The 15,137-nt window shown below is 38.3% G+C and overlaps 4 protein-coding genes and 1 long non-coding RNA gene across 6 annotated transcripts; 3 read left to right on the top strand and 2 right to left on the bottom strand.

The window, feature by feature from the left end:
* Positions 1 to 1,331: 1,331 nt before the first annotated feature.
* guca1c (guanylate cyclase activator 1C) lies at positions 1,332 to 5,176 on the top strand. Its single transcript, XM_020088039.2, has 4 exons — positions 1,332 to 1,634; positions 2,202 to 2,351; positions 3,032 to 3,119; positions 4,225 to 5,176. Exons 1-4 carry the CDS (start codon positions 1,440 to 1,442, stop codon positions 4,359 to 4,361), a joined length of 570 nt encoding a protein of 189 aa, XP_019943598.1. The 5' UTR covers positions 1,332 to 1,439; the 3' UTR covers positions 4,362 to 5,176.
* Positions 5,177 to 5,322: 146 nt separating this feature from the next.
* On the top strand, positions 5,323 to 7,071 carry thrsp (thyroid hormone responsive). The gene has a single exon (XM_020088473.2). It carries the CDS (start codon positions 6,424 to 6,426, stop codon positions 6,814 to 6,816), a length of 393 nt encoding a protein of 130 aa, XP_019944032.1. The 5' UTR covers positions 5,323 to 6,423; the 3' UTR covers positions 6,817 to 7,071.
* An 89-nt stretch (positions 7,072 to 7,160) lies between these two features.
* ndufc2 (NADH:ubiquinone oxidoreductase subunit C2) lies at positions 7,161 to 9,388 on the bottom strand. Its single transcript, XM_020088474.2, has 3 exons — positions 9,113 to 9,388; positions 7,801 to 7,944; positions 7,161 to 7,326 (listed from the first exon to the last, which is right to left on the bottom strand). Exons 1-3 carry the CDS (start codon positions 9,249 to 9,251, stop codon positions 7,277 to 7,279), a joined length of 333 nt encoding a protein of 110 aa, XP_019944033.1. The 5' UTR covers positions 9,252 to 9,388; the 3' UTR covers positions 7,161 to 7,276.
* A 981-nt stretch (positions 9,389 to 10,369) lies between these two features.
* On the top strand, positions 10,370 to 14,750 carry rab30 (RAB30, member RAS oncogene family). 2 transcript variants are annotated; one of them, XM_020088472.2, is made up of 5 exons: positions 10,370 to 10,529; positions 11,621 to 11,719; positions 11,799 to 11,882; positions 11,970 to 12,153; positions 13,110 to 14,750. In XM_020088472.2, exons 2-5 carry the CDS (start codon positions 11,627 to 11,629, stop codon positions 13,358 to 13,360), a joined length of 612 nt encoding a protein of 203 aa, XP_019944031.1. In that variant the 5' UTR covers positions 10,370 to 10,529; positions 11,621 to 11,626; the 3' UTR covers positions 13,361 to 14,750. The 2 variants fall into 2 exon arrangements, with proteins under 2 accessions (XP_019944031.1, XP_069390978.1); XM_069534877.1 differs by lacking the exon at positions 10,370 to 10,529 and adding an exon at positions 10,620 to 10,916.
* Positions 11,072 to 11,316, bottom strand: LOC138412101 (uncharacterized). The gene is made up of 2 exons (XR_011244606.1): positions 11,204 to 11,316; positions 11,072 to 11,135 (listed from the first exon to the last, which is right to left on the bottom strand). It is a non-coding gene; the product is annotated as an uncharacterized lncRNA (long non-coding RNA).
* Positions 14,751 to 15,137: the final 387 nt, after the last annotated feature.

The following is a 15,137-nucleotide window of genomic DNA, read 5'->3' as shown; positions in this document are numbered from 1 at the left end:
ATCCTTTATTAATGTTTCAGAGAGCAGGGAGAATCTACTATCACACAATATCATGTCCTGTTTAACCTACGACAAGAAAACATAACAACCATAATGATCTTAATATATTTTATTGATATAGGAGGTGGTAATAATGGTTGCATGTCATCAGGACTCAGATGATGGTGTGTGCACACTTTTAAAGGAATGAGGTGATATTAAGTTGTGTTGGATTATTAAACATGATTTTTTTCATCAAGATCCTTGAATTATTCTCTTAGAAATCAAGGAAAATGTTGACAAATCTCACAATGGTAAACAAAGTGATCCTGGATCTGCACCAAACTTTAATGGGTTCCTTCCTTCCACCAGACTTCTTGATAATCCGCTCAGTAGTTTCCTGCGTAATCCTGCAAATGAAAAGACAAACAAACAAATACATGCAGATGGAAACCTCCTTGGTTGAGGTAATAAATATAATGAACAAAATCAAATAAAACCACATCATACCAACCCCCCAAATAAACACCCCACACACTCACAGCTGCACCCCAGCATCAATGCAGCAATGATGTAAACCCTTAAAGAGTTGACCTGAGTACCAGCAGAGGCCTTTTTACTCTTGACCTGTTAGTACTGATTAATATTTATTATATCTATTTATTAGGAAGTCATTACTTTTATCGAGTGTTATAATTAAATGTTTTATTTATTGCATCTTTGTAAAGTACAAGTCATTCTTTTAACAGACGCACAGCACAAAATTTAAAAATCACAATTAGCAGCTTGTGAAAAGCAAATGTACATGTTTCTCCTGTTTATATAATGTAGTACTACTACTACAATGTGTGTGACTATATTTATCATTGCAGGCCCAGTTTCTAAAGAGGATAAGTCAGTCCCAAGAGGAACTCCCTTGGTTAATTCTCGTAGAATCCCCGGAGGTGTGCGGTAACCCTTTGTGAGTGGGCACACTACGACTATACATGATGTATTTGGGAATACAAAAAAAACAATAATTGTAGCAATTAATTAAAAAGTTAATAACTAGTAAAAAATGTATTAATGCAAGTTTTTCCCCCAACTCAATGCATATGTGGACCATTAAGACAAGTCCATGAACTAAATTCAGCATTGAGACTTAAGAGTTCAGGCCTTCAAGGAAATTTCTGTGTATTTGAGTCCTAACTCCCCGGATATTGGTATCCAACCCTCCTCAGTCTTCAGTACCAACAGCATGCAATGTTCCGAGCTTCTAGGAAGACTCTGCAGTTATCGCATTAAGGGTTATATCTGCTCTGGGCCGTCCCAAAGACTTAAGGATTAAGGCGGTCATTGCATGAGGCATCAGTCAGACCTCAGCGCTGTCAGTGCTCTGCACGATCGTCGTCCTGCGTGCATCAGCCTCACCACCAGTGCTCTGCAGGATTCTGGACATAGAGACAAAACATCCACTTACAATGGGAGGCTACTGCTCAAACCTGGATGATATACTGGAGGAGGACATGCACCACTGGTACACCAAGTTCATGAAGGAGTCTCCATCCGGGCTCATCACGCTCTTCGAGCTCAAGACGATGCTTGAAATGAACGGGATGACGGAGGAGGCCAGCAGCTACGTGGATCAGGTCTTCTTCACCTTCGACATGGACGGGGTAAGAAAACACCTGAGAGGCATTTCTCCTGCTCTGCCCAGGGGGAATAAATAGATTGTGGGTGATTCACTTAAAAGATCGATTGGTTTGTCACCTGAAGAGACAGTTCCTGAGTGAAATCCTCTTGCATGCACCTTGTGGAAGAAATCATTATTATTCCTGTGTTATTAAATGGTTTGAGATGGTGATGGTTTAATTTTGAAAGGATCATCAGAGATTAAAGAGATTTGTGACATTTTAAGAGACATCATCTGAGGTTAAACTCTGCTCTGTGAGTCCTGACATCCTTGACAAAGCTTAGCACGATATGTCAACTATGTACATAAATAAGCATCATGGGTAATAAACATTACCCATAACAGAATGCAATAGTTTCCTCAGAATTGTATTACATCTACAGCCTCTGCATTTAATGATCATATGCAAAATTGATAAAATACTGATTTAAAAAAATCCTAATTGCAAGAATAAACAATTTGGATGTTGCAGTACATGTACAAGGATATACATATTATATAATATCTGTGTTGCTTTCACTAACTGAATCTTTATTTTGTTCTACTGCAGGACGGCTACATTGACTTTGTCGAATACATCGCAGCCATAAGCTTGTTACTGAAAGGAGAAATCAACCAGAAACTAAAGTGGTACTTCAAGCTGTTTGACCAAGATGGAAACGGGAAAATTGACAAAGAGGAGCTGGAGACTATATTCAAGGTGCAGTCGATTTTTCTGTGAATGTTTCATAACCAATCAGTCTCAGGAGAGACGGGTTAGCTGCCGGCTTACGCCTCCCTGAATTGTGCAGATTAGCTGCTCTACTGCGAAAGAGGAGAAATGAGGTTAACCTGCCATGAACGAGACATGACACCTAATCCAGTGGGCTTCTTATCTAAGTCTAAATATGGCCTCGACTATAACCTAATTCACAGTTTAAAGATATCACACAGCCATAACCCTACAGAGTACATGATGCAATTTCAGTAAAATCATGAACCACTTATCTTTTAAAGGTCCAGTGTGTAAGATTTAAGTGAAAGGGATTTTTGGGTAGAAATTTAATATAAAATAATCCTGTTTTCACTGGTGTTCCATCTAAATTGTATGAATTGTTGTTTTCTTTACCGTAGAATGGGCTCTTTATATTCAAATACTTTATATTTACATGGGGGCTCCTCTCTGTGGAGGGTTAGGTGAGGGGTATTCACCTGCAACATGCAACTTTACCACTAGATGTCATTAAATTCTACACAATGAACCTTTAAGGCTAAATGCTGTATCATCATGTCATAGGTGATGAAGTGAAGTGAATGGAAGCAGACACATCATCATATTAAGTGTTTAAGCCTCTGTGTGTATCCCTGTGTCTAACAATTAACTGTAAACTCTTCTCACAGGCAATTCAAGACATCACCAGGAGCTACGACGTCCCCCCAGAGGAGATTGTGACGCTTATATACGAGAAAATTGACGTCAATGGAGAAGGTAACAAATATTATCAATCCAACAATTACACAACAATTTATAACCCTAGTGTCTTTGGTTGCAACTCATGTCACCATGGCAACACAGTATGTATCCAGAGGCTCCAGGTTTTCAGAGTAAAATATTGAATAATAGGAAATAAAGGAGGTTATGTTTTCCTCTGCATTTGTTTGTCTGTCTGTTAGTTAGAAGGGTTGCGCAAAAAATGCTTAACGGATTTCAGCGAAACCTAGTGGATGAAAGTGGGTCAGTGAAGAAATCACTCAATTATGGTGTGGATCTGAAACAGGTGGCAGATCCAAGATTGTTTTCCCCCACTGTGGTTTGAAATGTTTTAATCAGGCATATTTAGGATATCTATGAGTTGAACTCTTCTCTAGTCAATCTAATTAAGCAAAAGAAAAAATCTGTTGTATGCCACACTTTAACATTTGGAAATCGTTTGTCATGATTGTTTGAATTCATGGAAGAAATGCACCAACTATTAGAAACAGCATTATAAAAGATAAGACTTTATTTATCCTAAAGGGAATTCTTGTGCACAATTTTAAATAAAGTGTATACGAAGTAAATGCAAAACCAATAGAAATAACAATTAAACATGTAATTTTAAGTGAGACAGTAAACTTACACTAAACTAAATTGGCTGTAAGTATTAATGCTTAAAGGAATAAGCAATATGGATTATTGCACATGATTTCAATTCACTAAATTGCACACACTGCAGTGAATAAAGATATCAATCCCATAAACATATCTGACTTGATTCTCTTGGAAATCAATGAAAATGTAGAAAAATGCTCATCGGACACATTGAGGAGACTAGTGCCGATGAGTAAATGACATTTTGTTGAATTTAAAGTGATTTTGGGCCTTGGCAGAGGTATCCGCTGTTATGAGATTCAATAAAGTCCCCTGACAGTGTCTTTGGTTGCAAATAATGTCACCATGACAACCCAGTAATATCCAAATGCTCCTGGTTTTCAGAGTAAAACACTGTACTAATAGGACATTAGGTTTAAATGGACATTTTGATGATTTACAATATATTTGATAATATTTAAATTCAGAAATGCTCATATTTGCTGCTGTCTGGTGTCCACAGGTGAGCTGACTCTGGAGGAGTTCATCAGCGGAGCGAGGGAGCATCCCGACATCATGGACATGCTCGGCAAGATGATGGATCTCACCAACGTCTTGGAAATCATAATCAACGGTCAGCAGAAGAAAGATGTGAACTGAAGCCATGGCCAACCAGCTGGACTGTGTTGGAGAATGGAGACTGTTCTTTCAGGTGGACTTTGAGGAAAGAGTGTTTGTGCTTGACGAAGAGCCAAGTCCCATCTCAGACTACACAGAATGAAATAAATGAACTGACAGAGCAGCTCCACGCAGATATGATCCCTCTGTAAGCTGGCCGAGGGACGAAGGGATTTATTTGTCCTCTCTCTGCTGCTTGTGCTCTCACCCTCCAGATTTGTTAAGGTTGTATCAGATCGTGTGTTTGGGGAGTCTCAGTGAAGACCGACCCGACTGCTTGCAAGTTCCCATCATGCTTCAAGTAGCTGGTGCAAGGCAGGTGGATAAATCCCTTTGATTTATGAAGCTGAAGCTGGTGTTTGCTGAACCATCAAGATGAGTGCAGTCAGTACCAGAATGTCTTGGGCAGCTTTAGGATCAGTTTTTATAATTTAACATCAGAAAAGTTTATATTTGAACATATTGCATTCACCTTTCAATTCTCTTCTTCCTGTTGAAGAAAAGTGTGAAACTAAGCGAGACCTATTGATAAAACTTCTTCAGAGAACCGTGGTAACGTCCTATGCCAATCAATGACATAACTACTGTATTTGGCGTTGTGTCGTTAACATCTAAAACACTCACTGAAATAGTTTGTTCTTTTACACTGAGTGGCTCTTGCATAAAAATTACACTTTCAGATGTTTAAAAAGGTCGATTGTAACTGAACGTATATGTAGACACTGAATGTTGATGAAATGCAATGTTTCATATAAATTTTGCTGCACTTAAGGTTACATTGTTGCCTTAAAAATCAATACAGTGGATAGTTTTTTCTTTAAAAGAGTTTGTTTTTGTGTCTTCATCCGTGGCTTTACTTTACAGAACATATGAAATTGTCATGCACATGTACAGGAGCTAAAAGTGGAGGCAATATTTAACAATAAGGAAAGGGAAATTCATATGGGGCATAAACAAATCAAAGTATCTCATGAAAAATCGTGTCAATCATTAACTGAAGAATTCACTTCAAGACACCATGACAATGAAAGAGCTCAAGGGCGCCATCTAGTGCCTGCAAGGTCTCAAGTGGTGCAAGTGAGATGTTCTGAAAACAGTTGGACGTCCAAATTTTCAATTCAAATATTTCCAGGCTTTTATAGGTGACGTCCCTCATTTAATACAATTTATCAACATATTGTGAAAATATAAGAACATGCCTCAATAAGCTTTGTCCTGTTGAACAGGTCATTGTCAGCAGGATTTGTAACTTTTAGGGCAGTTTAGAAAATCTGCCCAAATGTATAAGATCAGTTTAAAAAACAAATTCTCTATCTTAAAGTATAAACTGGTCTTAAACATAAAATGAAATTTCAGAAATTAAAACTATTCTGAACTAGTCTGCTGACAGACCGAGAGTCTGCAGCATTTACATTTGTGTCACAAAATACCAGAGCTTGTCGCACACATGAAAGAACATTAGGATCGGAAACCATTTGGTTTAGAGTGGAATCAGGCCCACAATAAAAAAAAAAAGACTGCTCCTACGCCTACTTCCAGTTATTTTATCCAGTGTCAGCTGGCCTTAGTTTATATATATGTATATTTAAGATTGAATTTAAAGATTTTGCTTGAAGTTCAATCCTGTAAATCTAAAAACGGCTGATCTGTCCTGGCATAAAACCTCTTTATTTCAAACTTTGATACCCCTCAGCCCATGTTTAACCCTATACCAATAACCATAAAACCATGTTATCCGTCCATACTCAGGTCAGCCAACCTCGGTGGCCTGCGTGGTTAATCATTCGACAGAGGATTTTGTTGGTGCAAACTGGTGAGACATTGTTATGAGGGTTGTGTAAATCAAATAGAGATAAGAGTTTGACTCCACATAGCACCCAGTGCGCAAATGTATCGGACGATGCATTTACATAACAGCAGTGATCAACCCACCAGCACTCATCGTATAAATTCACCAATAACCCACATGGCTTTGCACTGCACCCTGCTTCATGCTGTCTGCCACCACAGCACAGGAACATCCAGGACACATCCAATCTGAACCATGCAGTCTGCCGAAGTCAAATTCAACAAGAACAGCCTACTCTTGGCTCTGAGAAGATACAGCTCAGCCGTCAGCGACATGGAGCAGACCATCCTGCTGCCGAGTCTGCTCCGAGACGTGCCCTCCGACCAGGTGTGGGAAGAGGCGGAGGAGTCATGCGGTGATCTGTACAGAAACTACCTGATGCTCAAAACCATCAGAAACGCAGTGGAGAGCGGCCTGTTTCACCTGGGGGAGCCAGAGAACAGCACCCTGGAGCCTCTATTGGAAGCAGATCCCGAAGCCCTGTTCCGCTTCCACCTGAGCGGGCTGTTTTCTGTGATGAGCGACCTCACCAAGAAGTCTCAGAGCCTAACTGAGAAGTACATGGACATCATTGGAGTGGCGAATTAGAAAACAAGTGTCAGATACGTGGACATTAAACAAAAGATCAGGTGTTTGTAGAAGTGTTGTCTATGGAGCAGTCACTCACACATCTCTGAACTGTTTATATTCAGTGACCCCATGTTTATAACTTGTGTAATACTTATGCATGCATCGCCCAAACTCAAAATTGATGTCTCCTCATTTGCAAAACTCAATTGAAACTATGATTTGAAGATATGTCAAAACATTCTGACTGATTAAACGATCATGAATAACCAACAATGTCCTCAGCTTCAATTGTGTCCAAAATGCAACCTGGAATTGAGTTTGTTGTTTTGACTTATTCCAAGAAAATATCAGTCAGAGAATAATGAATTTGTAAATTTTTTTTATTTACATAGCTATATCTCGCACAATAATAATTTCACAAAAAGACCACTGAAGACAGATAGTGGTCCACAGATGTTCTCTCCCCCTCCGACAACACTTAGCGCACAGGATGGAAAGGCTCCACGATCTCTGCAAAGGTTTTTCTCTCTGGTGACAAAAAAGAAAAGAAGAAAACGGTTTGTTTACACACAAACAAGCCTCCAGTTTTAAAATTCTCTCTGTGTAGTTTAACAAATGTCCCACTGCACTTCATACACTACAGAAATCCTGGTACAAATGGACACATACTTTTAGACCCTGATATTGACTATGTTTGAAGATAATGTACAATAGGGCAAAACTCAATAAAAATCTAAAATAACATGAATAATAAAATTTAATTGAGATATGGGGGGTGTGAAAATAGGTGATGTGGCGATTGTTGTGTGAGATACACACAATAAAACCAACACTGTGCTGCCAACTTTAAACCATCGTCTCCTGTGTATTCGATCTACAAATAATGTCTCATATGTTCACTTATATAAAATCCCTGATGTCTACTATGAAGGATGATGACACATTGCAAAATGTAATCAGAAAACACATGAAATGCACTTCATACATGAAAAAATGACTCACCTTTTGCTGCAAATTCTTCTGGATGCAGTCGGACATACTCGTTCATGTCTCGATCAAGTCTGGCATACGTGTAGTTTTCATACTTTGTGATGTGGTAGCCAATGAACCAGCCAATTGTCGCCAGCAGGACCTGTCGATGAACTCCTAAATAAAAGGAGAAATAGCACAGATGGGATTGTGGTTAAAGCAACACGCACCATGACAATGCTATTTACACAATGCCATGTGTGAATAATGCACAATACCAATATATATATTGATATGTTGCTTGTGCATCGAGTCAGCCCAGTGAGGAAGATTAACATACGATTGATTTACGACAGAATTGTAAAATATTGTTTATCAAGTCTTACTCTGCCCATAAAGAAGAGTTTAAAACCACAACCTTTACACAGGCTCAAAGATTTGTCTTAAAACTCCTGTGTATGACGCCTGTCCATACCTGGTTCTAGGCTTCATTAGTTTTTTTATGTTTTTTTTTTTTTTTTACATAACATTAGCTGCATGGTCCATGCCTGCTCTCCTTTCATTTTCTCATCAGGAACAACAGGCTTGTGACTTATCTTTCCGAAATAACCAGGAACAAATGTCAAACTCTTTCATTTAGTTTTTTTAAATAAACATGAATCCATCATGTTCGTCAGACGCTCAAACATTCAGTAGCCCTGACTCAAACTGTCATCCGAATTGTACGTATTTTTCTAAAGCTAAACGTTAAAGCGATAAATGCATAAACACAGCATAAAGTCATATAGACATTTATAAAAGCTAGAAAGACAATAAGACAGATCCTGGTGATTTTTTAAAAATGGGTTTATTATCTATGTGTGTTTTCTATGATTATTATTCTGTGCAATGTATTAGATCATTCATTGTTTTGTGTGTTGTAAGTGTTTTAATATAAGACGAGGGAAATCTGGATAAACACACATGTAGATTTAATAACAGAATAACAACAGGTTCTAAAGTCAGTTTTTGTTGGTGATCTTTTCAGCGTTATATCCTTTTAGTGTTTCATCTTATTAAGTGTTTTAAGGAAAGGTCCACTTTTATTCTAGGGCACACACGGTGTGTCCTTGTGTGCTGTTTCTTGTGGTTTGCTCTGCAGCTGCTGTAGCACTGTGACCCATGAAACATTTGACGATGAGGACAATAAAGTCAATTGAATCTGAACATAACAAGCTGATACAACAAACTACAGCTCTTTGTCATCAGCACCACGTCAGAGAAGGTTTTAGACATTTTCCAGGTTTAACGTTTCAGCTCTGCGGACGTGACAAGAGTCTGAAAGCTAACTAGCAAACATGCTAACCTGATTTTAGCGGCGGCCTGTGGTTGATCGCATTTTGGAGCATGGCGGAGCACCAGCCGACCCCGGCGAGCCACACCGAGGTCCTGTTAGCGATCCCCGGGGGAGGGAGACACTTCGCCTCGTCCGGTACGAATCCCATGGCGAGAAAATGTCCCCACGGTGCAGATTTCTAAGTGACCTCCCGGTAGATGCTTCCACCGATCAGCTATATCCTCCCGTAGGAAGTCAAGGGCACGATGTGCAGCCGCGACGAGACTCCGGGAGGAAACATTTCAAAACCCGTCGGTTCCGGGTTCTCTGCTTCCTGGCAACCAACGACACAGGACAAAACCTTGAAATGTGATTTTTAGATTAATACTTTATAATAATTTATCTGTCAGACAACATACATGAAACATGTTAAAGTTAATATTTACCAATGTGAGTTTATATATTATTGAGTGCACGTCCTGTTTACAAAAAAATGCTTATTATATTATAATGTTTATTATATATATATATATTTATGAAATGATGATAAGATAATCTTTTACTAGTCCCACAATGGGGAAATTTGCGTTATTACAACAGCAATAGTCAAAAATAGGCATCAGTAAGTGATGCTAAGTAAGTAATATGCAATACTTAAGTGTAAGGGACATATAAAATATGAATGTATTAAAACTAACATATACAGTGTAAAAACAAGAGAAATATGTGCAGTGTGAGAATATGTACAGTGAATAAATTGCACATGAACCATTGTGTTGCACAGACAGATGCATATTGCACAGTTAAACACAAAGTTACAGTTCAGTCCATAATGGGTGAATGTAGTAATAATAATAACAATAATAATACATGTATTTATATAGCACTTATCTAAACAACGTTATTAAGTGCTTCACAAAAATCCATGGCTAAAAATAAATTAACTTAAATAAAAGGTATTCAATTCAGTTACATTTTAAGCACCAAATCAAAACATAATAAGCTCAAGATCTTCAAATGTACTGTGAAACCCAACCGTTCCCATAATTAAAATATGATGTGTCAAATATTTCTAATTATATAGAATTATATAAACCCAGTGAAATTACAACAGTTTGTGTTTGGGTCATGTTTTAACATCTTAACAATACTGCAATAATACTGATAACTTTATAACCGTGATACTAAATGCTTAATCTTTATTACAAGCCAAGTCCTATTAGATGTAAGATGATTCAGAGTCAGACATGTGAACTGGTTCACACTGATGTGGATTAAATGTAGTTGGCATGTGAGCAGATGACATCATTGAGAACAGTCCTCCTCCTCCTCCTCCTCAGCCACAGGAACAACTATGCTCTTCCCATCAGTGGCTCTCCCCGTTTCCTGAGCCGGATCTATGCATACCTAGTGCTTTAAAGTCCGGGGACATCCCCGTGTTTTGGGGGTAAGTGCAAACTCTTGTCATACGCCTACAAACCTGACTTTATGTTTTTTTTTTTATCCTCCTTCTCCCTCCTGCTCCTGCAGATTGAGCCAAAATGGCTCCAGCCGCACGGTAGCTGCTAGTAGCTACTGTTGCTAGCGTCGCCTTTATAAAGACTCCCAACTCAGAGGATAACGAAGGAACGCGATGATTAATCAGCCACGTTACCTCCAGACTGAGTCCGAGCGGGATGCGAACGATTAACATTTCATCAGAAAACAAGATGGAAGGAAAATGCGACACCGGGGAAATGATCATTTATATTCACATGCCAATGATTCCAGCTGAATTCCACCCTGAAATAATGTTCAGTGGCTCATGAGGAGATTTTTACTTCAGTCCTGCAGGGTCTGATTCAGTCTTTTGCAGAAATACTTAGTTTTCTCACGTACAGGCCCCAATTCACGATGCTGCGGACGGTCACTGCGGAGAAGAATGAACCTGCATGTTGTTTTTCATGTCTACATGAACCTGTCCTGTATATAGTTTTTTCCTTTTCGATGAACCTGCATGTAGTTTTTTCCTGTTTACATTAACCTGCATGTTGTTTTTCCTGTTTACATTAACCTGTATATTGTTTTTCCCTGTTCACATTAATATACACCTGTATATTGTTTTTTCCTGTTTACATTAACCTGCATGTTGTTTTCCCTGTTTACATTAACCTGCATGTTGTTTTTCCTGTTTACATTAACCTGCATGTTGTTTTTCCTGTTTACATTAACCTGTTTATTGTTTTTTCCTGTTTACATGTTGATGCTGTGTGGTGTTACAGATGCTTTGTTTTCATTGTGATATAAGATTTTTCTTCTTCCTGCCTTATTTTTTATTCATGCAGTGTGTAAAGGTATAATATTCGTTGAAATCAATAAGATAATAAACCGTGATGCACGGCCCTTTGTAACTGCAGCCAAGCAAAAACATTAAGAATCTAACAAAACATGCACAAACATCATCTGATGGGGAAAAAAAAGGGGAAGTATTGGTAAAGTATTAGTGAAGTGCATTTTCTGATCTCTTTCCTGTTTCTCCTTTTTTTTTTCTCTCCACAGTTTAGCATGAGCATGGAAGATTATGACTACCTGTTCAAGATAGTCCTGATAGGAAATGCTGGAGTTGGAAAGACATGTCTTGTCCGGCGCTTTACTCAGGTTTGTATCTGTCTGGGCTAACGAGTTATCACACAGTGTATCGCAGTACAGTGAAATAAAATATCTAATCTCATTTTAGGGCCTTTTCCCACCTGGACAAGGGGCTACTATCGGAGTAGATTTCATGATTAAAACCGTGGAAATCAAAGGGGAGAAGGTCAAGGTATACAAAGATCAAACTCATGTTATGTTATACAAACGTATGTACCTGTACGATTTGAGTTGCTCATTTCAAATATCTGTTTTGCAGCTGCAGATATGGGACACAGCTGGACAGGAGAGATTTCGCTCCATCACTCAGAGTTATTACCGTAGTGCCAATGCCCTCATTCTCACGTATGACATTACCTGTGAGGACTCCTTCAGGTGCCTTCCAGAGTGGCTGAGGGAGATTGAGCAGTATGCCAACAACCAAGTGGTGACTATATTAGTCGGTAAGAAAACTTTATACATCGTGTTTGTGATGAGAAAACTGAATAATTGCACACACTATTTTACTGGAGCTCACCTGGTTTTCTGAGTAGGGTTGGGTATCATTTGGGGTTTTTCTGATACTGGTGCTAATTCAATATTTTAAAAACAGTTCTGGAGCCAGAACCAATACTTCCAATGGCAGTTGATAATAAGAAGGTGTTTTATATTTCTAAGGCAAACTGGAAGTTGAAATCTAACACATTAACTGTTGACAAGTAAACTTTCAAGTTAACTAAACTTAAATATACAAATATGAATAAGTGCAAAACCCATGAAGACTTTCCTTAACAAAATCACAGAATAAATATAATCAAACCCATCTACTATAATTTACCACTCAATATGAATTTCAGTGCTTAATACAGCAAAATACTCCAAACTCGTAATCAGCTGCCTCCCTTGTCATTCTGTTTGTTATGTTCCGTCTTTACACAGAATTGATTTCAAACATTTGCTTCACGTGTCGGAATCCTTTTGTGTAAAAATGAGCCACACTCGATCTTAAGAATTTAATTGTAGTGTCGACTCGCGTTTGAGGAAGCTACTAGATAACTGTAGGCCAACGTTACGTGCTGCCAGAGCTATGAAGAGAGTGTGTTGCCACCAGAGTTAAATGTGATGTTAACTTGGCACGTGACGTTACCTGTAAGAAGGGAAGGTACATCAGTACAGAGGTCAGGCGCCGAAATCTGCATTGAACATGAACTACTGAGCAGATATCAGCAGCAGTTTCTCAGTGGATTTGTAAAAGCCCTCATTTATATTTTTGCTTATGTACATTTTATTGTGATGTTTGTGAATTTTTGTACGCTCCATCTCCCTCATCCACACCCACCCACCCACCACTGTTCAGAAAGTATCTTCTCTATCTGTGTCTTCTTATGTAATTTGACAGATCAATATTAATGCGTTACAGGTAATAAAATAGACCTGGCAGAAAAGAGGGAGGTTCTCAGACAGAGGGCTGAAGATTTCGCTGAGGCCCAGAGCATGCTGTATCTGGAGACCTCAGCCAAAGAGTCCGACAACGTCGAGAAACTGTTCCTCGACCTGGCCTGCGAACTCATCCGAGAAGCCAAGCAGAACAAGCTGGATAACAATGACACTGCCCCGATGCCCGGCGAGGGTAAAACCATCAGTTACTTGAGCTGCTGCAGCCTCAATTAGACAGAGCTCCAGCCCGAGCTTCTGGACGTGCTAACTCAGTAGCCATTGACTGTAGAGAGCAAATGGCTGAGCCCCTATGCCTCCGTCCCTCTAAGATGGCACAAAGCCTCTGATTTCTCTCATTTCTAGTCCCATGCCTTTTTAAAGCTGTACAAGGGAGTCTGTCAACTTTAGTTTGGCCTTCCAGGAGCATTTTAAGATGTTGCCATTATGGAGAACATTATACTCAGTGCAACAGGGTGTAATGTTTTTCTGCCTGATGCATCCAAGAATCTGAGTAGGGCTCAATTTTGTCCTCTTCATGCTGAAATGGCAGAACTCTCCTTTTTGGATTTTAAGCTCCATTGTCATTAAATATTCACCAGCAGTATTATGTGAGTGAAAAAGCTCGACCAGGTATTTTGTTACAGATTCATCCAAGCTGACAAAAAGCTTCATGATCATTGGAGGTTCATGGTAACAGTATGTTTACACACGGTATGTTTTTAAGATGACTAAGTCCGATCAACGTTTCCTGAAATCAGTTGTACAATCTTTACAAATTATTTTCCACTCCGGTTCCTTCAGCTCTGAGAATTGCATAAAATGTTATTAATTTGTCATAATCTCATTTCTGTGTAGTTATTTGCACCTGTCATTACAAACTGTGAAATATTTGTTTCCAGTAGATTTTTACTTGCTGCTAAAATATGTTTTTATGTCGGATAACATGAATTTAAACGCGTAGAGATGCTACATTGAAACAGTGACATTATTTTTTTGTGCTTACAGTTAGTTGATTTAGTGTGAAGCAAGTGGGACGGCCCCTGAAATTATGAACAGTTTATCATTTGACATAGTTTTTGACCATCAGCTGTTACTTTAACCATAGCCGTGAATATTTCTGCCTAGATGTTGCTGCCTAGCCATGAAATTGTAAGACTTCATTTATTTTGAAGCCGTTTGTCCATGTAGTTTCAAATGACTCGTTGTTCTTCATATGCTTTTATTGTGAAATGTGTCCAGCATGTTTTGCCATAATTTGTAGTGTCTAACTTTATCTTTCATATATTTGCCATACCTGTAATGTACTGTATTGCACAATGCCATTTACTGCACACATTTTTGTTGTAACACTTAGTTTTTTTTGTACAGACTTGTAGTACATCTCAGCACTTTGCTTTTATACCTTTTATTTTCAGTAATCCCTGTGTACAATTGAGGAGAATTGTTTTGTTTTGCCTTGTTACAGCAGTTACTTACTGTTAATTCCTTGCATCCCCTTGTCAACACAGTATGGGAAATACAAAGGAAACCACTATTGGGATATTGTGCTTCTTTTTCCTTTATATGTACCAAATAATCTAAAAAAAAAAAACTCTGTACATTAACATTAAATACTTACAATGCATGTTTTGTACTTGTGTCTCTGCATTTTATTGAAGATTTATTTATTTAACGTGATAACATTTCCAGTATTTTTTTTATTAAAACTAATATATAGTTGCATTTTTATTCCAAGGTTAAGAAAGAGATAAACGTGGTGATATTTCCTGTACATTTTCCAAATAAAACTAATATAAAAATTACTTTTTCTTTGCCATGGTAAAGGCAGTGATGGACACTTCTGCTGTAGTTTCAAAATAAAACTCCCTATATAGAAATGAGTGTATGGGTCACTGTCATAGACTGTATATAAAGAGGTCGCTGTACATTGATTATACTGTATATTATATATATTATATTTCCCAGATTTAAATTGTATTTTCAGGCCAAGACAGAGATAAACGCGATAACA

This window comes from Paralichthys olivaceus, chromosome 11, assembly GCF_024713975.1.
Source record: "Paralichthys olivaceus isolate ysfri-2021 chromosome 11, ASM2471397v2, whole genome shotgun sequence".
Classification (NCBI taxonomy): Eukaryota; Metazoa; Chordata; class Actinopteri; order Pleuronectiformes; family Paralichthyidae; genus Paralichthys; species Paralichthys olivaceus.
This window is presented reverse-complemented; position numbering and strand designations above follow the sequence as displayed.

Excerpts from the sequence above, each read along its gene's own strand:
- rab30 (XM_069534877.1), top strand. The coding sequence starts at position 10,887 with ATGAGGAGATTTTTACTTCAGTCCTGCAGG. Across the intron at positions 10,917-11,620 it reads TTTTACTTCAGTCCTGCAGG|TTTAGCATGAGCATGGAAGA; the intron begins GTCTGATTCAGT and ends TTCTCTCCACAG. Across the intron at positions 11,720-11,798 it reads TTGTCCGGCGCTTTACTCAG|GGCCTTTTCCCACCTGGACA; the intron begins GTTTGTATCTGT and ends ATCTCATTTTAG.
- guca1c (XM_020088039.2), top strand. The coding sequence starts at position 1,440 with ATGGGAGGCTACTGCTCAAACCTGGATGATATACTGGAGGAGGACATG. Across the intron at positions 2,352-3,031 it reads AGCTGGAGACTATATTCAAG|GCAATTCAAGACATCACCAG; the intron begins GTGCAGTCGATT and ends CTCTTCTCACAG. Across the intron at positions 3,120-4,224 it reads AATTGACGTCAATGGAGAAG|GTGAGCTGACTCTGGAGGAG; the intron begins GTAACAAATATT and ends TGGTGTCCACAG.
- ndufc2 (XM_020088474.2), bottom strand. The coding sequence starts at position 9,251 with ATGGGATTCGTACCGGACGAGGCGAAGTGTCTCCCTCCCCCGGGGATC. Across the intron at positions 7,945-9,112 it reads CAGGCCGCCGCTAAAATCAG|GAGTTCATCGACAGGTCCTG; the intron begins GTTAGCATGTTT and ends CCTTTTATTTAG. Across the intron at positions 7,327-7,800 it reads AGAAGAATTTGCAGCAAAAG|AGAGAAAAACCTTTGCAGAG; the intron begins GTGAGTCATTTT and ends TTTTGTCACCAG.
- thrsp (XM_020088473.2), top strand. The coding sequence starts at position 6,424 with ATGCAGTCTGCCGAAGTCAAATTCAACAAGAACAGCCTACTCTTGGCT.